Source organism: Misgurnus anguillicaudatus, chromosome 17 (genome assembly GCF_027580225.2).
Source record: "Misgurnus anguillicaudatus chromosome 17, ASM2758022v2, whole genome shotgun sequence".
Classification (NCBI taxonomy): domain Eukaryota; kingdom Metazoa; phylum Chordata; class Actinopteri; order Cypriniformes; family Cobitidae; genus Misgurnus; species Misgurnus anguillicaudatus.
Genome location: NC_073353.2, coordinates 24,038,838 through 24,060,624, shown reverse-complemented (window position 1 = coordinate 24,060,624; position 21,787 = coordinate 24,038,838). Strand labels below are relative to the sequence as shown.

General features: G+C 36.6%; 1 protein-coding gene across 3 annotated transcripts in view; it reads left to right on the top strand.

Moving 5' to 3' along the window:
• epb41l5 (erythrocyte membrane protein band 4.1 like 5) overlaps positions 1–21,787 on the top strand; it is a 41,131-nt gene that overhangs the window by 12,598 nt on the left and 6,746 nt on the right. Inside the window, exons 8-19 of one of the 3 annotated variants that reach the window (XM_055216387.2) lie at positions 1,041–1,161; positions 1,568–1,655; positions 1,814–1,902; positions 2,178–2,247; positions 5,563–5,732; positions 6,319–6,425; positions 8,065–8,083; positions 8,729–8,768; positions 9,297–9,421; positions 20,749–20,873; positions 21,412–21,503; positions 21,645–21,773. In XM_055216387.2, the coding sequence (XP_055072362.2) occupies positions 1,041–1,161; positions 1,568–1,655; positions 1,814–1,902; positions 2,178–2,247; positions 5,563–5,732; positions 6,319–6,425; positions 8,065–8,083; positions 8,729–8,768; positions 9,297–9,421; positions 20,749–20,873; positions 21,412–21,503; positions 21,645–21,773 (1,175 nt within the window). Of the gene's footprint in view, positions 1–1,040; positions 1,162–1,567; positions 1,656–1,813; positions 1,903–2,177; positions 2,269–5,562; positions 5,733–6,318; positions 6,426–8,064; positions 8,084–8,728; positions 8,769–9,296; positions 9,422–20,748; positions 20,874–21,411; positions 21,504–21,644; positions 21,774–21,787 lie in introns of all 3 variants that reach the window. The other 2 variants (XM_055216386.2, XM_055216385.2) reach the window with 2 other exon arrangements.

Sequence of the window (21,787 nt, the reverse complement as noted above, 5' to 3'; positions counted from 1 at the left end):
TGTCCAACCATGGCACTGCCATTTAGATCAGCTCATGTGATACAACCAAAAAGGGCACATTTTTGCTCGTACCTACAAAGTGGCAATTTTAACATGCAATAATAAATTATCTTTATGGTATTTTGAGCTAAAAATTCGCTTACGTACTCTGGGGACACCAACGATTTATTTGACATCTTAAAAAAAGTCTTGTGAAATGTCCTCTGTTTAATGTACTGAAACGAAATCATACTTTCTCTTGTTATTCACATACACACAGCTGCTTAAACTTGAATTGTGCTGTTTTAGTTGTATCTGTTTTAACTCTTTCCCCACCAGCGCCAGAATTTTTTTTATGATTTTTACAAAGTTTAATACCTTCCTGAAAATGTTCTTCTTTAAATAAACTCTTCTCAGGAGCGGCGCATAGAGTGTGTAAATCTACGTTAACAAGTTCAGTGTAATGCAGTACATTGTGTTTTTTCACATTGAATTAATTATACTGAAAAGTAACTCGCATTGCTTTTTTAAAAAAGTAACTCAAATATTAATATGAACATTTATAAAGAAATGCGTTACTTTACTCGTTACTTTAGAAAAGTAATATTATTACGTAATGCATGTTACTTGTAATGCGTTACCCCCAACACTGTTTATCACCTCTTAAATATGGGTAGGTTTCTTAAAAATAACACCTTTTGAGCAAAAAGCTGAGATCATTGCATTTTTGTAAAGTACATTTTCAGACAATGATCAAAACACACAAAGAGGTTTAACTGTGTTTGGATCAGTGGATGCTTCAGTGCTTTATAACTTGGCATAATAGCAGAAATATAGATTGCCATAAAAACTTGTCATTGGCGGGGAAGCAGTGGCTGGAAAGAGTTAATGGCATTTAGCGTGGCTCTAAATCCGAGAAAAATTTTAGATTCTCCCTGTAATTTAAAATGTGTATTATTATTACACAAATGATTGCAACCAGCAAATAAAAGCAGTAAATAAAGGTAGCACATTTTGAATGTTCTGAACACTGTCATTTATCTTTCATTTTTACCTTTCAGCTGAAATGGGTGATTTTGACCCTGCCGAGCATGCACTTGACCTAGTGTCCGAATTCCGCTTTATCCCAAACCAGACAGAAGAAATGGAAGAAGCTTTCTTTAATGCCTGGAAGGAGTGCAGGTATAAATGAGAGGGAGTGCTTATTCTGTATAAAAGTTATAGTCATCCATAATGACTCCTCTTTAGGTAGTCTTTAAGAGGAAATCTAAATGTAAAGCAGACTGATAAATGTCAATATGCAGGTCACCACCTCTATCTCTGCTTGGATGTCTCTTGTCTACTCAGCCAAAGCTCTACTGTTGACCCTGACTTTTTTTGTGTGATTTATGAACTATCACTGTAACCTCGACAAGATGTAATCTACAGCAGATGTGGAGCACCTCGGGTTGTTTCTGTAACAAACCAAAATCCTTATTTGATGTCTTCTGCACATTGCCACTGTGTAGTTGCTACTGCAAGATCAGTCTTGTTCATTGTTCCTCAATATACTGTCCTTTGCCTCAAATTTTATTTAACCCTGTTACAGAGGCCAGACGCCAGCACAAGCTGAGATAAACTACCTAAACAAGGCCAAATGGCTAGAGATGTATGGAGTGGACATGCATATGGTCAAGGTCAGCAAATCATTTGTTGTTTAACAGGCTTCCTGCAAATGAAGCATGCCTGCGCTTGATAAAATCAGGATTGAGTCGGACAGCGTGTATGTTTCATATGACTTTAATCCAGCTACATCCAGGTACTTATCTGTTCTTTATGTCGCTGCCTCCTTCAGGCACGAGACGGAAATGAATACAGCCTGGGTCTGACCCCCACTGGAGTGCTCGTGTTTGAGGGGGAAACTAAAATTGGCTTATTTTTCTGGTGAGTGCTTTTCTAAGTAGTAATTATGCTGCACTGTCAGCACAAAAGGGTATTTTAAAAATAACTTGATTTTTTTATTATATCTTTAATATTCTGGTCCCTTTTAAAACTAATAGGTTATATTACTAACTCTTTTGTTAGTTATTGAATGTGTTGTAGCTTCTACACATTAAAATGAAGAATGTTATTACTTTAAAACACTTTTCTTTTAACTATTATAGTTCAGTAAATGCAATTTAACACACAAAAGCAATTTCATCTGGTTGTCTGTGCAGGCCTAAGATCACACGTCTAGACTTTAAGAAGAGCAAACTCACGCTGGTGGTAGTGGAGGATGATGAACAGGTAATGCAGGAGACAGAAGAGGTAAAAACACACACAAATGCATATATTCTGCACCACATGAGGTTACACTTGTCTCAAATTTAGAGAGTAGAGGTTTTTTACACAATCAACACACACATCTCTGCCACAAATAAACACTTAAGGTTGTTTGTGGGACCTACCGTTATCGTACAATTACACTGAAAGTCACTGGAGTGCAAACGTTACAACTTACCCCATAGGTGGGGTTAATTGTAACAAACAGAGGGTTTGTTGTAACACCAGCTAGAAAATTTAGTTTAAACACAAATAATTCAATACAATTCTGTCTTTATACTAAAGGTAGATATTGTTTATATATCTGCCTATAATGATAGATATCCACACATTCATCCATCCATGATCCTTCATCTAATCATCCTTGTGTTGTGCATCAATGCATACAAAAAGATTTTTTAAAAAAGGGCTGCAAATTAAAGACAAAAAAATCATAATTGTCATATATTTTCCCTGAAATTGTATCAACAGTTATCATTTTGATTAATTGTATTTAAATCGTTTTTATTTCATCATCATTGTATACCTGAGGCTTAAAGGCGGAGTCCACGATGTTTGAAAGCCAATGTTGATATTTGAAATCACCTAAACAAACACGCCCCTACCCCAATAGAATCTGGACCTTCTGTTGATAGACCTGCCCCACACATACGCAACCCGGCAAGGATGTCGGTTAGTAGACGCACTCCTTACTGCTGATTGGCTATAAGTGTGTTTTGGTAGTCGGCCCGTCTCCTTTTCCAAAGCGTTTTTCAAACATCGTGGACTCCGCCTTTAATTGTAACTGTGGGTTTACACCAGACGCGAGTCGATTACAGTTTGCGAGAGTAGATTACATACAAAGTCAATGCAAAGACGCGATCAGACGCGATATGGGCGTCGCGTTTGCCGGGAAAACGCGCTATTCGCCTCAAACGCGTCTACGCCAAAGTTGAAAATATTCAGCTCGAGCGAGAAATTCGCATGACACAAAGTTAAATCCCGTGAGTAATCTAGAGTGAGTAACGCGATGCCCCGAGTTTGGTGTGTACGTAGCATAACACTGTGTTACAGCACCACTGTAACTGTGTGTGTTCACACCAGCCGCATTTGAGGCATCAAATTCACGTCTACCACGTCTAGTTTGCCGCTTGAACATTTTGAGTTTACTCGCTTCATTCGCGTGTGAAATTCTTGTCATCGAGACATTCATGCGGAAATTCGCGTCTTGGTAGGGACTTCTGCGACTCCGCTCGCTTCCTGTAATCACGTCACTACTAGCAAGGTCCTGATTGGTTAACGCGGCGAGTTTTTCCGCCAAAGTTGACGTTTTTCAACTCGCGCGTTTGCCGCGGCAACGCTCAATTCGCGCCATTCGCGTGAACTACACGTGCGAATGAGGCAGAATCGCGTCTTCTGCGCCACGCTAAACGCCTAATTCGCACGTGAGATCTCCAGACGCGGTCAACGCGTCTTAACATTGACTTAACATTGAAATCACTTGTGCTTGACGCCTCTACCGCGGCTGGTGTAAACGCAGAATTACAACTAACCCCGCTGTGTAAAAATGTTTTTAATCCCAGCTATCAGTTACTAATAGTTGCTGACATGTTTCAAAATGGTGTTATGTTTTAATTAACAAGACAGTGATTATAATAATCTAGGGTTGGATTTGTTGACTTACACACCCAACTCAGAAATCAAAGAAAACATACGATGAAGAAATTTACTTCCAAAACACTCTTTGTGCAATATCTTAATGACAATGCATACATTTGCAGGAGATCATCTTCTGACAAATTAGCCGTATTACAATTGAAGGCGTTCTAAGCGAATCTGTGTGTTGATTTTTTAAATGTGTTTTCAAACAAACTGAGCGTAGTTAACTCCTCCCCCTCCCTTCCGTGCTTTCATGAATGCGCCCAAACAAACCCCCAATTCCTTCTTGCCGTTTATTGGTTAGAATACTTTGTTATGGTTTCTGGCCAGTTTGTTATTATTGCAGTTTGAGGGGCCTGGGCTGTCTACAGAGATTGTGTTTTTTTTTTAAGTTTGAACATCGGACAGGAAGCAAGCAGAGAGTGAGGAGATGTTTGCTGTATGTAACAAAAAATGTTTTATGGTCTAAAACGCGTGAATTCGCTTAGAGCACCTTTAACCCCACTGTAGTTTGTGCCCCGCTTACCCCTACTTATTACTGACTGGTATTGCTGTGTTGTTATGGCTTGTAACATCTTGTGATCCATGACAGTGAGTACCAAATTATTAAAATAGTTAAAAATGTAACCATTTAAAAAAGCTGAAAAAAAATAATGATTTGGGACACAAATGTAGTCACTATTATATGTTACCCATATGTTCTCGCTAAGGCTTTTGGTATCTCTCCAGCTTAATTTAATAAATGACAGTCTGGCTTCAGGCATGCTTGGCATCTGGAGCACTTAACACTTTATAAAGCACAGAAGCTGCTAACGTGAGGACAGAAATGGCCCTTACTCTTTTCAGTATGATCACATGTTAGCCTGAACCTGTGTTTTGTTGATGTCAGGAAGTCAGCAGTGGAATTTTGTAGATCTGAACTGATTGAAACTTTTCCTAATTCATCTATATGTTTGTAGTCAATAAAATATTTATACTAGCCAAAGAAATCTCGGTAGGATTATTTGTTCTGTAAAACAATCTAGTCTCTATCTGATAATAGTTCTCTCTTTGTTCTCTTATGTCGTGTGTCATTGATAACAGTACAGAAACCACAGGTCACTGATGGTATTGTTCTACAGTGGTTCAGCTGATAAAAGCCGCAGACAGTATTTGATTTGCCTCAGATAGGTCAGACAGAGGTTAGATTGAACAACTGATAACTGCTAGGACTGTATTGGGATCTGTTTATTATCTTTTGCGAGTAGTCAAAAACTATAGAATAGAGACAGAAGACAAATAACACACTGGATCTGTTTTACACACTGCTGACTTTCTACATAGATTTGAAGTTGTTTTTATTGTTTAGTGTTAAGGAACAGGCTTAATGTTGAGACTAGTGCCAATATGATGTCATACAATGCCGATTTAGCAGATTGCACGCTAGGTTTTGGTGCAGAGCTATTGTGTACACTAAAAGATAAACTTGTAGCCTTAACAGGATGTTGTTCGTCATGTAATAATTGTCTTATCTAGTGATAACACTTTTATTATTCCAAGCTTAATTTGCTTATCTTAAAGCTTTGTACTTAATATATACTTTTGTCCCACCAGAGTATAAATGAGTTATGCATTGCTCTTACATATTTTCCTCTGTCATAGGGAAAAGAGCAGGAGCACACGTTTGTTTTCCGCATGGACCATCCAAAGGCTTGCAAACATCTATGGAAATGTGCTGTGGAGCACCATGCTTTCTTCCGCCTCCGTGGCCCTGTCCAAAAGGGCTCAGCCCGCTCTGGGTTTATCCGCATGGGCTCACGTTTCAGATACAGGTAAACTGAAATTTTGTGTAATTTTTATTTGTTAGACAGGAACATACAGGAATCGCACGATGAGTAAGCCTTTCATATTCAAGCCTGTTAAATTAATAGAGATTTACTGCTTTTCATACTGTAGTTGTCTTTAACTGTATCCGCTGCCGAGTTGTAAATTGTAACACGGCCTCCATCTGTGCAGTGTTGCTTTTGAATGGTGTGCATGTGGAATTACATCTTATCTCCAGCTGCCAGCCCGGTGCTTTGATGCTGTCCAGTTCGGCTCCTTGTTGGATAGGCTTTTTGTTTGCCTGCTCTTATTTTAGCTCCTCTTTTGGTCCAGAATGAACCTATTTTTTACGTTAATGAGTTAACTTATCTTTGGATTCACCTGTGCGTGTGTGATTGTTCTCTTTGCTAATGCTGCAAAGTCTGTTTATCCTTCAAGAAAAATGTGTTTTTACTGTGAAATGAATCTGATAACATTTACTTTAATGGGCTTGAAGTAATAAAAGGCTAATGTCTGTAGACTTCCGAGTCAGCTGGGACTTATCTCAGAGATTTATCTGTGTAACTGACGTTAATTTGTTTTTTTTTTTGTAAGTGGGAAGACAGAATATCAGACCACTAAGGCCAACAAAGCCAGAAGATCTGCATCTTTTGAAAGGAGACCAAGTCGCCGTTACTCAAGGAGGACCATGCAAAACAGAGGTGAGAACTTGCTCCCTCGCAACGGGGAGTAAAATATATTAAGAGTAGTTGTTTTTGTTTCCACTGGAATCATGTTTTCATGCTTCACTGTTCAAAATGTTTTCATGCTTGATTTATCCTTTTTTTTGAGTATACCGTGCGTGGGAATTATTCAAAGAAGCGTGATGTTGTCCGAATGAGTTTTTAAGGAGTTTGTTGAAGTGTTTCCTTTAGAGAATATATGAAGAGTTTGGTTCCAAACGCCATAAATCCATTTTGACTAATTTCGGTAAAAACATGTTTTCTATACCAAGAAAGTGATCTGTTACAAACTTTCACATAGCACCTTTAGGTTATAAAAACATAAAAAATTTAATCCATAATTTGATTTTCAAAGACTTATTATAAAAACGGATTATTTTTTCCACAAAATGCAATAAATCCATGATTTTTTTTGGTGAAAATGCTATAAATCTATTGAATCAATGACTAGTGGTATACACTGATTACAAAAAAAAGATTAATTTAATTAATCAAAACACTTTGTCATATTAAGAACACTGTAATTGCTGCTATTATCCTTGGGATGTCATTGCTGAACGTTTTTGACAGCGATCAGCTGTCCTGCTAAATTTTTGTTGGCTTCAAGTAAAATAATGGAACGTGTTTCATAAGATCCCCTGGGGTCAATGTGTTAGCATGACAGAAGCTTGATGCTTTCGGGAGAACAAGCAACAGCCAGCATTTTTCCTTCATGCGATTTCTGAACAATTAAAAAAACGGTCGTTATCTAGTTTTGCAACGAAACTCTTCATATATAATGTGGTATACTGCATAGTTACCCTGCTAATTTTAATTTAAATGTGGAGATAAATAAACAAAAACAAAGTAGATGAGGAAAAATAGGATTCTATGTGTATTCAGCGCGCCACCATTAATGTTTATAATGCGTAGTATAGTGCGCTGTGATTGGTTGAGCAGATTTATTGCATTCGGCAGAAAAGGACAACTGGCGTTAATCGCGTTTTGGGAAAAAGGGAAGAAAAGATGACAAAATAACACGGCGGATATTGGATTTTGCGTAAAATTAAGAATTTACTTTTTAATACTGACCAGATACAATGCTGATTTTGTCGGTAACTCAAAAAGCTGTTTATTGCATTTTTGAACCAAACTCTTCATATGCATTTGGCGAGTTTTGTAACTTTGCAGACCTTTTTATGATTTAACAGCAACATTACACACTAAATTTAGTTAAAAATTTAAAGCATAATTTAAAAGCATAAGATGACCCCTATATCTTTTTTTTAGTTCAACATTATTTCTGCTTTTCCATGAAGTTCCAAGAATAAATTGTTGGCAAACAAGTCACATTATAGTGTCAAAATGTATTTTTTTTATTGTGTAATTGTTCTCATTAGTTATGGTGCCGCATTTAATGTTTTCTTTTTTTTGCAGAATTAAAGCATATTGGCTCTGTAAAAATATTTATTAAGATTGTTCTTAACCGCCTTTTCTAAAAAAGTTTTTCCTTAACCGTACAGGCCACTCAGAGTATACTCAATACTGGTTTAAGCCCTATGTGTGTCATTCTGCTATGATGTCAGCAGCGTGTGATGTCTAATAAAGTGTTTTACTTTTTTAACTTGTGTTTCTACAGGTCCTGGCAAATCCTCAGAGTAAGTACTTTACATTCCTAAATTGTGCAATTGAATGTTTATGGTGTCTTCATGAATAACAGTGATGTGACTTGAAGTATCAACATCTTTTGTATTTATAATTAGACATGCAGGTTGTGGTAGTGACAGTGTTGCCAGCTGCCCTTAGAATAAATCAGCTTCTTTTTTTCTCCACCAATTCAGTGGCTTGTCATAAATTAGTAAAAAATACTATCGTGTATTGGCGATATCACAGGCTGACGATAGTACGATCTCACTATGGGACATATTGCGCAACACTAATATACATCCATGTAGTAATCTTCTTATTGCTTCTACTGTGATTAAGCTAATGAAGATGCAAACATGAAAAACAAGAATGTGCTTGTACTTTTTTACATTCATTAACAGGGTGTTTTTAACACTTGTGCTGTGACTAATAACATAATTCAAAATGATTAATAAATAGCATTATTTGATTCATTTTGTTTCTATAAATCGCATGCTGAAAACAGTGTCAGTAAGTATAATGGGTCAGTCGGTTCCTGAAAAACTAGTGCGGCATCAGATGACCTCTATGAAAATGACCGTCACTGAGATCAGTCAGCACTAGCTCATAAACCCTTAAATAAGTTATTTGATGAAATTTCTCTCCTCTTTTCACAGCAGCCACAATAATGGAGTGAACCCAAGCTTAGAAACAAAGGTACTGCCATCCTACAGTTATATTATAGAAATAAAAAAACTAAATTGTTGTGGTACAAATACACTGGTAGTTACAGATGAAGCTAAGTTAGTTAAGTAAGTGTTAAAAATAAATATATTTTTTCACATATCAAAGAAAATGGTAGATATTACATGAAGAAAATGAAGCATTATTTAATTATTTTACAAAGAAATTTGATTGGTTGACATGAAAATGTGGTGAGTGGTGGGATTAGGAATGGGATAACGGCTTCGTATAAAACTTTTTAGATTTTTTACTATTTTTGATTTTATTTTGTGATACAGTTAGGGTCCAGCGGCTTGTACCCATTTCGTTTTCATGTTAACCTTGTTATTGTAATGAGTCAAGAAGTTTAGCATAGTATACATAGGATAGTATTACAACAGATCTTTCACTACGTTCATTTGTTTTAATTTCATTTTTGTGACTTACATCATGTCCTAATATCTTTGAATTAGCATGTTTTGTTTTTTGCAATACAAAACCTAACCTGCTCATCTTTTTTAGCCCACTCAAACAAGGCCTCCTTGGTCTGGTATGCCTGTGGTCAACAGCCCGCCCTCTGTTCCAAGCCCCATTGAAATCGAAACCCTTCCCAGGAGCCCTGGTGCCAGCCACTCGGACAAGAGGAGGTGAGCTGCTCACAATTTTAATTGAATAAGACCCCTAAGCTGGTTAATCTGATGTCCTGCTGTTACCTGCACAGGCACTTAACCTTATTTTGGCAGAGTGCAATACTTACATATATGTTATGCTTGGGCTATTTGGTGCTGGTCTGTTGGAAAGCTGTTGTAAGGTTGTAGTGCTGGCTGGTGACTGGTGCTAAAGGTAGTTCATGCTGTTTAGCTTTGACGTTGAGCAGATGGCTGCTTCGGCACAGGAGCGGATGCCTGCTGGGCTGACGACAACAAACTTTCTCTTGATGTTAAAGAGCGCTTACTCGCTCCTTGTTTCTGTCTTGCTTTGTCTCCTGAGGCTGTCTTTGGGGTTATTGCGCAGCTTTGCCTTAAACTTGCTGAAATATTGAAAAGAAATTGGGAGAGGTAGTTGGGATTTATGTGTATTTGTGTGTGTGTGCGAGCATGAGTGTTGGGTCTATTTTCCTGCCTCATGGAAGTTTGATCTTTGTTCCTTAATCTTCTGAATGTTTTAACTTTGTTCTAGTCTGATGTTCTGAAACCCAGTGGCCTTTTCATAAGGCAAGGTATGTAAACATGTTTTCAAGCTTCAACCAATCAGTGCTTCTCTTGGGGACTAATGATTGGCTTTTGATTGGTTAACATTCATCTGGCTGGGCAAATCAGTATTTACATCAAATCTTCAGTTTATTGATTCTGGTCCAAACCAACCCAATCAGTGGGTAAAACACAGGTCTGTGATTTTGAGCTAGGTCATTATGGTGTGGTGTAACAAGGTGCTTCTAATACTAGTGTGCTGGAATATGCAGTCTCCTCTTCATGACTTTTTTACTGTCCCTTCCTCTTCCTTCTCAATGCTGAAACTAATACAGATATTATTTCTAGTCAATCTAGTACCCTTGCTTGGCAAAATCAGGGTATGTGACATCTAGGGATGTCCCGATCCCACTTTTTCATTTCCGATCCCGATACCAGAATTCCTTATATCAGCCGATAACGATATCTGCCCGATACTATTGTAATTTAATGTGTATAGTGCTTTCTGCTACATCTAGTATCATTTTAAATGTTAAAATCAATCATTTAAAATTATTTACAAGTTACAGGAAACATTAGTAAATATTAATCATGACAGTGTTTAGGAGAACATATAATAAGTAAGTTTGATCAATTAAGTATGCTAAATATTTTTTTCTTAATTGCGTAAAACTGTCATAGTAAAAAAGCTTTAGTGTGCAGATGGTTATTTTGGGAGTTATGCTTTTGACCGGACTTTTTATGCACATTCCGGGTGCAGAATTGATGCGCCGAAGTCATATACTGGGCTTTCTGGTTGTTTATAGGCTTTCTGGGTGCAGAATTGATGCCCTTGAATTAGTGATGCACCGATGTATCGGCCACCGATATTTATCTGCCGATTTTTGATGAATTTAAAACCATCGGCATATCGGCAATAGCACGAGACAGGCCAATACCGATTGTTTATTAATTACTGCATAAAGAAATCCATTATATGTAAAAAATTAGTTAATGTTGTTAATAAAATAAAAGCTGAATAGCAAAAACCACCTTTGAAGGTTTTCATGCTGTCTTATTTGTTTTAATTTGTGCCTCTCTTATTATGTTGGTCAGTTGGATGTTAATTAGATCCAATCCATGTTCAGTAAAAATAATTTGATGCAGAAATAAACTAGCTAATAGACCAACTGTATAGTATTGTATACAAGTGTTTGATATCGGCATCGGTATCGGCCAAAAGTTGTCTGTTTAAATCGGTATCGGCCCAAAAAATCCTATCGGTGCATCCCTACCTTGAATTATCATCTCATGGGAATCCTCGCACCGCAATGGAAAGTTTATAACTGTTGAAACACAAAGAGAATAGATGCACCGTGTGCTCAGCACAAAGTGCATTGCATCCATTCAACGGCTTACTGAGACTTTATAAAATCAGATCTTTAAAATAGCCTACAGTTATCTTGTGTTTGCGTTTGTGAATGACGCATTTTATCTGTCCGCTTCACCAGTGGATTATTAACTCAGTTTGCGAGTAAGTTACAGTGTTTCTGTAAACTTAAAGATCTTTAAATTAGGGCTGCAACGATTCGTCGACGTTGTCGACAAAAATCGATAATAGAAATAGTCGACAATGAATATCGTTGTCGACGTTGTCGCCAGACATGGTTTTTTTTTTCGACCGAGTGAGGCATCTCTCTTCATTACAATCTCTGCCGAGAGTCGCACATGCACATTAGCTTCTCTGCTCATCGATAACACACAGAAATGGCAGCGTCCAACGTAGCAGCTGCGCGTACCAAAACATCTGAGGTTTGGGAGCATTTTAGCCTGGATACGGCGAATAAAAAGATTACCTGCATGGTTTGCATAGCAGTCTTTGCGTTTCACGGCAGCACCTCGGTCATGCACTAACATTTAAAGAGAAAGCACGTCGGACAGTTGAATGAAAGAGTTTGACTCGCCTCGGTAAGATTTAAATAACATGGAAGCCAATACGTTTTGTTTTGGATGTACATTGTACATTTTATATGCGTATTTTCGCTTTAAAATAAATAAATAAAGGATTTAACGTTATGCCCGACTGTGCCTGACAAATTTTTAAATTAAATGCATGCAGTCTGAAGAAGAGAGCCACGGACGCCTTTCTGCAAAAGAAGCAGACGTGCACCCCACAACAGGCGAATGCCCTCACTGATATATATATATATAAAACTCTGTTTTTTTTTATTTTTCAGAAATCTCGTTTTTTGGTTGTGCATTCAAATTAATATCAATTCAACTGCAGTTGGTTTGTTTTGATTTAAACCTTCAAAACTTTAAAAATACAGCATATATATATTTATATACATAAATATTAGGGCTGTCAAAATAAACACGTTAACGCAAATTCATTTTAACGGCACAAATTTTATTTACGCGCGATTAACGCAACACACAATTTCTGTTTGACCCACAGCTGGATGAATTGAGAAGCAGCAAGTAACCGGCGCTGTCTAGATGTTCGGAGCTTTTCATAAAAATAAGAACATTAAGCTCTCGTCTAGCGAATCCAATGCTCTACATGGTCAGTAAACATCTAAAATTATCTTTATCTGCACGTTTCCTGAGAGGTGTACCGTCCCAAATCCATAAAGCAAAGATGCGTCTTCTTTCACTTTTTAGTTTCGTTTTTAAAGCATTCAGAAATGATAGAAATAGACTGCAGGACTTGCTTGATGTTAAAATAATTATTAAGAGAGATAAAGTTCGGGACCTGATTGATGTTAAAAGAGTTATTAAGAGTGACAAGGCTCAAAAGCGATGTCTGACGCAGACGTCTGAAGCGCATGCACACAAACATGCGAGTGCGCGACCCAGATATATATAGACATCTTACACAAAATTACAGTTTTAAAAATATCTGTTTTGACAAGAATTCACGCAGGTATGACCTATAATCTGTTATATCTGAAGTGAATGTTTGGTTAACTGTTAAGGAAAAGTATCTGTTGTGTCATTATATTAAACCCTTGCATTAGCCTACAGGATCTTAAAGCGGTCTGTCTCAATGTCAAAATTAAACAATAAAAGAAAAACATATATGTAACATATATTGATATTGTTTTTGCTCTGCGTAAACAGGTGTAGTTATGTCATGCTTTATCAGATTCCAACAATTGTTCCAATGGTTTTGAAGTTTTTTAATAGAGAATGTTAAAATATAAATATAAATTCAACTCAATTTGCCAGCACAGGTCACAATGATGCAGCAGCAAACAGAAATGGAGAAAGAACAAGGTCTTCTAAAGGGAAAATCATGTATAAAACTATGGCTGATGGTTCTGTTGAAAATGTAAACAGGCTGTTGTAGACATACATTTTCATATAGCATATATATTGACCAAATCCATGCTGATTAGAGCATTAAAAACTTGAAAAGTGTTACATTTAGGTAAATTTAGAACAGATAAAAATAATTTGACAGCCCTAATAAATATATATTAAAATAGCTGAAATACATAACTTCGTTTTGGTAAAATCATAGTAGCTGCAATTATTAAAAATGTAAAACTTGTTTTCATTAAATGTAAAAAAATGTTCATTGAACTACCCCCTTCTTTCTTGTTTACTATCATTTTCCACAGAATTAAAGCAATATCATGCTAAATTTTTAGAAAAAAAATAATTATTATTCGATTAGTCGACTAATCGTTTCAATAGTCGGTGACTAGTCGACTATTAAAATAGTCGTTAGTTGCAGCCCTACTTTAAATGTGCGTTTGTTCCTTCACATGAAGCTATTGAGTGTATTAGAAGACTTTAAATATAGTGCATAAAACAATGATGGTGCTTTTATAATACGTTGTCCTTTTAATAGCTTGTCAGTAACAACCACGGCTAACGCACATATCGGAATTGGATCGGTCATGTTGTCGGTCCTCGATCCGATGTCCAATCCAGCAAAAAAGCCCGGATCGGACCCGATACCGATCCAGCATATCGGATCGGGACATCCCTAGTGACATCCAAATAATGGTTTTCTTTTTGGTGCTTATGGTTCAATTATATCTACTTGCATTTTATTTTCTGCCTTTATAGTTGCTACAGCAAAATCGATGACAATATTGTAGGATTAATAATTGGTCATCCTTTTTCTGCTCCTGTCTGGTGATCTGATTTCTAGCTTTTGGTGTTCTTAACTTTTGATACAAGATTCGGCACCGAACATAAATTCTCTTTATTAACCAAACATAACCCTTTTCTACCTAACTTAGTAGATAGGCTAAAAACACAATTTCATTATTTGTTTTATTTCTTTAGACATTTGTTATTTCTTTATTTTTTTGTTTTATATTGCTGTACTTGCTGTCGCTGTACACCTGCATTACTATCTTCTCCCCCTTGACCTTAATTTCTCACTTAATCGTTTATATTAGCACATTGTCCAAAAAAATACAATGCTTGCGATGCCTATCATAAGTAGCTGACTGAATCTGATTTCCTGTTTAAGCACTGAGGATGAATGGCTATGATTTACAATAGGGCTTTTTACACTGGAATAGTTCACCCCGGGTTAATCTAAATCCTGGGGTATCTGTTTCACACTGTTCATACTTAACCAGGGGTTAAAGGGATGTTTCGGCAGAAGATGAAGATTCTGTCATTTACTCACTCTCATCTTGTTACAAACCTGTATAAATTCCCTTATTCTGATGAACACGGGGGAGGATATTTTGAGAAATGTCATTAACCAAGCCGTTCATAGTCCCATTGACTTCCACAGTATTCGTTTTCCTACTGTGGAAGTGTGAATGGGGTCCTCGAACGGTTTGGTTACAAACTAGGGGTTTGACGAGACACTTAATCCACAAGACGAGACACAAGATTGGGTCCTTTTTTTAATCCTTAATGATAATATAAATGAATGGGAAACTGAAATCACATTATTTTTAAATGTTTTAACTAATCTAGGGCATATATTTTGATAATTGATAATGAAGTAATTTAATATTTTTTGGTAATAAAAATACATCCAAGTGATCAATAACCTTTAAAATTACATAATAATGATGCAATTACATAATAATGATGCAATAATAAATGGTTGCAATTAAAGCATCAAAACAAGTAAACACATCACAGTAATATGCAGCCTTTATGTATTATAACAAATGCCTGGGGGGGTTCTAACGTTCCCGCTTCTGTTACTTTCACTTTAGATGCTTACTTTTAGCCAAAAAACGTTTAAATCCATTTAACCTCTTAAACCCTGAGGACCCAGTCCCGGGTACAAAATTTCGTATTTTGACTCAAATAAAATATTCTTTTAATCTTTAATGGTCCATCATGGACCCCAATAACACATATGAGATACTGTTTGAAAGCTTAGACTCTCTACTTTCTCCAGATATGCATCACTTTGAGAAATCTTTTACTGTAAGAAAGTTATTTACACTTAATTTACACTATCACCCCCCCATAATTTTTTATATGATTTAATATTCACATATTTCATATTTTTCAAGTATGACAAACATGGGCAAGTCTTATATCAAATGAAAGCTCTCATTCTCAGGAATAAGGCTACAGCGTTATTTTTGTTCTATTGTCAACACATATCCAACAATAGTTGAATGAATAATAAGGTAAAAAATCGTCTTTTGTAAACATATGGGAAAATTGAGTGTGGACTGCCTCAGATAGCACATATAGCCACAAATGATACACCATCTTTTCTCTTAGGTCCTACTCTAAAAAATGAGTCCATTCACAGCATTTTCTTAGGTTGTGTGCATGAATAATCCCTTGTTATTTATTATATGTCCAAAACAAAAAATTAATATTTATATGAAAAATGTATTTTCGGACACTTCAGTAAAATGAAAATAACTTTTGAATGCGACATGCTAAAGAGATCATTCTTTTTTGGGTGTTTACTGTCTGCTGCTGGTAACAACCAGAACTGTCTGCAGTCTGCTAGAGCACCCAGAACCAGAGTTATACACTATCAGAGGCAGTATTTACAACATATAAAAAGAAAATTTGGTGTTTCATCATATGAAAAACAACATAAATAACACTATTTGTCACAAACAGCAGCTTTTTATGTAACTTCAAAGGGTTTTCTTTAAAATGATATAAAGCAATTGCATTTATTCCACTGTATGTGGTTATGGGAGCACTTCAAATGTTTTTAGGCAGAAATTGTTTACAAAAAGGGTATTATTCCTCCCATCAGTTGGAGTAAAATAACTTTTGCAGAGATTATGATAGAGAAAAAAATATTTTTTCCTCTGTAAGCTGGCAATTGCTGGAATCAAACAAAACTGTCTGCAGGGAGCTGAGGCACTCAGGGCCAGAGTTATACACTTTTAAATAAAAACTTTAGAAAAAAAACATCAAAAAGCGGCTATTTATTTTTGTCTTTATTAGAGGACTGACATCACATACAACCATGTTTAGCACTTTCAACAGTGTTTTATGTAATTTCAAAGGGTTTCCTGTAAAATGATACCAAACATTTGTATGTAAACCTCTGCATGTGGGTATGGGAAGCTTTTGAAATTGGGTAGGCCAAATCCAGGCGAAAATCCCCAAAATAGCTTCAGGGTGTATTTGTCCAATTCTTTACAGTAGAAATGATACAGCCACTGTTATTCTTGAGCAAGAACATGCAGAGATAAAATCATGTAAACTCTCTGAGTGAGGGTTTAATCTCCTGAGACGCTTCACATCTGACACTGATCAACAAACACAACCCGTCTCAGACGAACACTTATGGAAACCCAAACAAAAAAGCACATGCAGTAAAAGACAGACTGTATTGCATGCACATTGCACTGGAAAAAGTTTAGCCAGAAACTTAACTTTATGCTGATATTAGGACAGTGGCCATATCTCATACAGAAGGCTGCATCCTCCAGAGGTCGCATATGTCATCAAGCCTGATTTATTTACGTTAACTGAGCATTACATTTGCAAGTCATAAGCATATTGCAACAATTTATGATGAATTAAATATAATAGTAAACTTTATACTTTATAATTGTTAATAGTCTTTATGTATGCAGTCTACCAATGCGACCTCCAAAGGATGCAGCCTTTTCTTTGAGAAACGGCATTTCACCTCCACGAGAAATCTCGTGACATAATTAATTTTGCAATACATATTTAACATAGCATGAGATCTCGTCACACCCCTATTACAAACATTTCTCCGAATGTCTTCCTTTGTGTTCATCACATTTATACAGGTTTGTAACAACAATTATGACAGAATATTCATTTTTGGGTGAACTACCCCTTTAAAAGATAACCTTGGATATTCATAATCTGATGTTTCACACTGTGCATTCCTAAACCCTGGGTCACAGTGTGAAAAGTTCAGATTTGCAGTGAATTGCAGTAAAGCAACTTCGGTGCCAGGGCTCTACCTACGCTAAAAATTACAAGGGAGCTACTGAATCTCTGTCATATGCTGTGATAAATAATTTATATATTTTTATTAACGTAGGTTATTGATTTCTCTTGATTATACTGGGAAGTTTAATTTGCATCTCAACACTGCACTCAACATAAATTGAGTCAGCTAAGCATTATAACCAATAAATACCTCAAGTGCATTTATTAGGATCATCTATAAGATGAAAGTTAGTGTCCTACTCACTCATTTTGCCCTCCACTGTAAATTTCTGTAACTGTTCCTCTACTCCTTTATTTTTTCCTCTATTCTTTTCTTTCCCCACATCAAACTCTACAGCATTCCTGTCCTCTCATGCTAACACTCCCCCCCTCCACTGACCCATCCAGGCTTCACCCCCTTCCCAATCCCACCACTTACAGCAGCGTGACCGGCAGGCACCTCCTCTCCGACACGGATGCTGCCACAGTCCCTCCACCCACACATTCCTCAGATACAAACTCAGCGCCAGGAAGCATCAGGATGAAAGGCGTGATCTCAAGCGAAACTACCTGGGCTGAAGTCTTGCCCTCATTTTTAGCACAGAAACCATTCTGTGTCCCTCCCTTCTGAGAACGAAACTAGCCAGTGATGAGATAATCCATCTGTTCATGGGAGAAAGTGCTTGGAGTCAGACTTGGCTATTAACCAACCAGCTCTGTTACACAGAAAAAAAATTCTGATGACTTTTTTTAATGAAATCTTATTGTAATCAATCACATTTTTATTAGTTTACTATTTGTTGTTTACTAAATATACAGGATGCATTTATCTAAGCTCAAAGTTATTACTAGACACTTCCCACAAATGGGGTACAAAACAAGCTCTTTAAAAATAAGTGCTCTTTCTAATTTTTGCTCTAAAGAGGACCATTGTGCCTTGTCTTGTTTTAACATTTTAAATTATTGTATTACTTACCATATGCATTAAAAGTGCCTTTTAGATTATTAATTAATATTTAATCATTATTATTATTTTATTTCAGTATTGCTACATGTAATCAGATTGGACTAAACATTTACATAACTTTCAAGTATTGGACTTTGTTCTGCATGTTCTCTATATCAGGGGTTCTCACAATGGGGTCCGGGATCCTTAGTCTGGGGGTCTGCAGATTAATTTGTTATAAATTACACAATTGTGCTTTATTATTAAGAAGTGCATATTTATTCATGGGGACCATCTATGAACTATGCCAGTCTTGCTACTATTAACTTCATAAAAGCTTTTAAGATTTTAAAGTTAAATTCAGTGGCAGCTCTTGACTGCTCATCCGAGGGGCGCAAATTTAAAAAATGTGTTCGGAGTGTCATGTGTGTTGCTTGTGTTTTCAAAATGTGTGTTTGTTGCGTCATGTGAACCATGTGCATCACGTGTTTTGTTAAAAATGGGTGCTGGCTGCACGCGTCAAAACCGTTTATGATAAGAGAGACGCTCACGGTCACAAAATACAAGCAAGACACTCACTTAACAGTAAACTCTGATTACACATGAGATTATGTGAGTCTCTGGCAAACGCGAGCGTCTCTTTTATCATAAACCCTTTAGACGCGTCTGCAGCAGGCACTCGGTTTGACAAGACACAAAACACATATTTTGAAATTACGAACCACACACATGACGGGCTACATACATCTTGTGACGAACTTTGCATCAAGCGCCCTCGAAAAAAAAAGTCACCGTCCACCACTGGTTAAATTACATTTTGACTCAAACAGGTCGAAAGCGTTCAGGTTGTAAAATAAAAAAAAAACAATTAAAATTAAAAATCACTTTTTAATTGTAAGGGGTCCTTGAAAGATTTTCTCCCCTGTAAGGGGTCCCTGACCCCAAATAGTTTGAGAACCCCTGCTCTATATGTCGATTAACAGTTTTAACCAACTGACTGTATCTATTGTAACTGTATCATCATACATCTGTAACGATATTATGACCAAAGAAGGCTGTGTTTTACATGGCTTGGTGGTTTGATTAAATCGAGTATTCAAAAGCATCTCTTTAATGATTTTATTGCACATTTATTCTTATAGTGACAATTATTGTATATTTCTGCAAATGCTATGTTTATGCTATGTCATGTTAGTGACTGGAATCGTACTGTATTTTGCACAGCCTGTTGGGTTTAGTCATTGTGGCAAGGAGTGACCCGTTTAAAATGAAGTCTCCTTTGAGCTTAATCAGATTCCAGCAGTTTATGGAATGTGACTCGGTTCCCTCCCACCTTTCACTTAAGTGTATAAGCAATATGTTTCTTTTTGTGACTTGTACTGGCATTGCTATCACTACTGAAATGCAATACATGGTTGTGTGTAGTCTTTAAATCTAGATCTTTGGCATGTGGGTGGTCAGTTGGCCGTACTATTAGTTTAACAGTACTATTTTTTTGCCTTTTGAGAAACAAGTTTTTAGCAATGCTGGCTCTAATAGTTTTGGTGTGAATGCTAAAGGAATGCTTATTCTTATAGGGCTGTACATTTGAATTTTTAGAATACGATCATATTCATTTGTTACTTGGGTGTATATTGAGCATATGTATTTTACAGCTTTATTTTATGAATATTTTAATATATAAAATTAATATACAGTACTGTGCAAAAGTCTTAGGCCACCATGCTACCATTAGATGTGTTGTTTTTGCATTTGTATAGTGATCATATAAAATTATATCTCAGTCTCTTTATTAGAATACAACCAGAAAATACAGGAAATGTGTATGTAGTATTAAAAACAGTATAAAAGTAAAAGCTGAAGTGTCAAGTATTTAGGGTAAACTCTCCTTCCACTTCAGCAATAGCAGGCAGCTGCAGGATCTCTTAAACTTAAATGAAATTGAATCCTAATTCTAATTGAATGACTTCAGGACTTCAATCTCCTCAAAAAAGCTCAATATGTGTTTCGTGCCAAGAGAGGTCACACTAAATACTGACTGATGCCTTAAGAAGACATTTAGTTCTGAAAATTGTTTTGTTTTTAATTTAGTGTACATATTTCCTGTATTTTCCGTTTGTATCTTAAAACAATAATGAAAAATAAATATGGATGGACATCAAAACTTTGCTAAAACAACAGAGCTGGTGATGGTGGCCTTTTGACTTTGCACAGTACTGTACATTTTTAATTTTTAATAGTATTGCCCTAGCCATAATGTTAGTAAAGGGGTAGTTTTATCATCATAATCCTACAGTATAACTATTTAAGGTCACAGTGTATTTTGTGAGAACTATAACTGTTTTGGCCAAGCATGAAGGATTTTTTTTGTCCAGGTGAGTTGCATGTCATCTCTCAATGAAGACCCTGTACAACAGCACTTATGGGGTACATTCTGTGTTTGGAAGATGGTGATTAACCCTTTCATCCTTCATAGCTTGCCCTTGGTGACTGACCTCCTGGAGACATGTGTAGATGAGGTTCTTCAGGCCTCTGCTCCCATGGTGACACCAGAAGAGGTGGTACCCAATACAGTCACTGAAGAAACTCTTCCTTTAATTGGTGAGTTAAAGGAATAGTCTACTCTTTTGCCATATTAAACTATGTTATTATCTCAACTTAGATGAATTAATACATATTTATCTTTTTTCAATACGTGCACTGTACAGCGCGTTGTGAATGTGTTAGCATTTAGCCTAGACCCATTCATTCCTATGGTACCAAACAGGGAAGCCACCAAACACTTCCGTGTTTTCCCTATTTAAAGACTGTTACATGAGGAGTTATACCAGTAAGTATGGTGCCACAAAATAAAACTTTTTTTGATACCATAGGAATGAATGGGGCTAGGCTAAATGCTAACACATTCACAACGCGCTGTACAGTGCACGTATTGAAAAAAGATAAATATGTATTAATTCGTCTAAGTTCAGGTAATAACATATTTTAATATGGCAAAAGGGTAGACTATTCCTTTAATACATGCACATGCAGTAGAGACATGAATACATGTTTAAATCCTCCAAACCCATGCAGATGTGTTTTCATCAGTATGCATTGTTTAGTGATGCAAACTAAATGAATGTGCTCCCATCTACAGAGGCTGCAGCTCGGCTCAAGCAACTGGAGATTGAAAGTACACCAGTCTCCGCTCCAGCCAGATCTAATATCAACCTCAACATGAACAACCAGGTCAGTTTAGCCATCTAGAACACCACGTACGGTACATACTCTTTGAGAATAAAGCTTTTTGTAAATGGTGTTCAGCCCATGTAACTGAGACCGTGAAGATGGTAGACCTAATGGTTTGCGTCCTTGTGTTAATCTGTGTAGGAGGATGTGATGAAGCTGATAGACAAGAGTTTGAATAGCGTGAGCAACAGTCCGGTTTTGAACCAGCTCAAAGCTCCTGATGAACTCAAGAGCAACATCCTTAAGGCTCAGGCAGAGGCAGCGCTCAAGGTATTTTACTACTC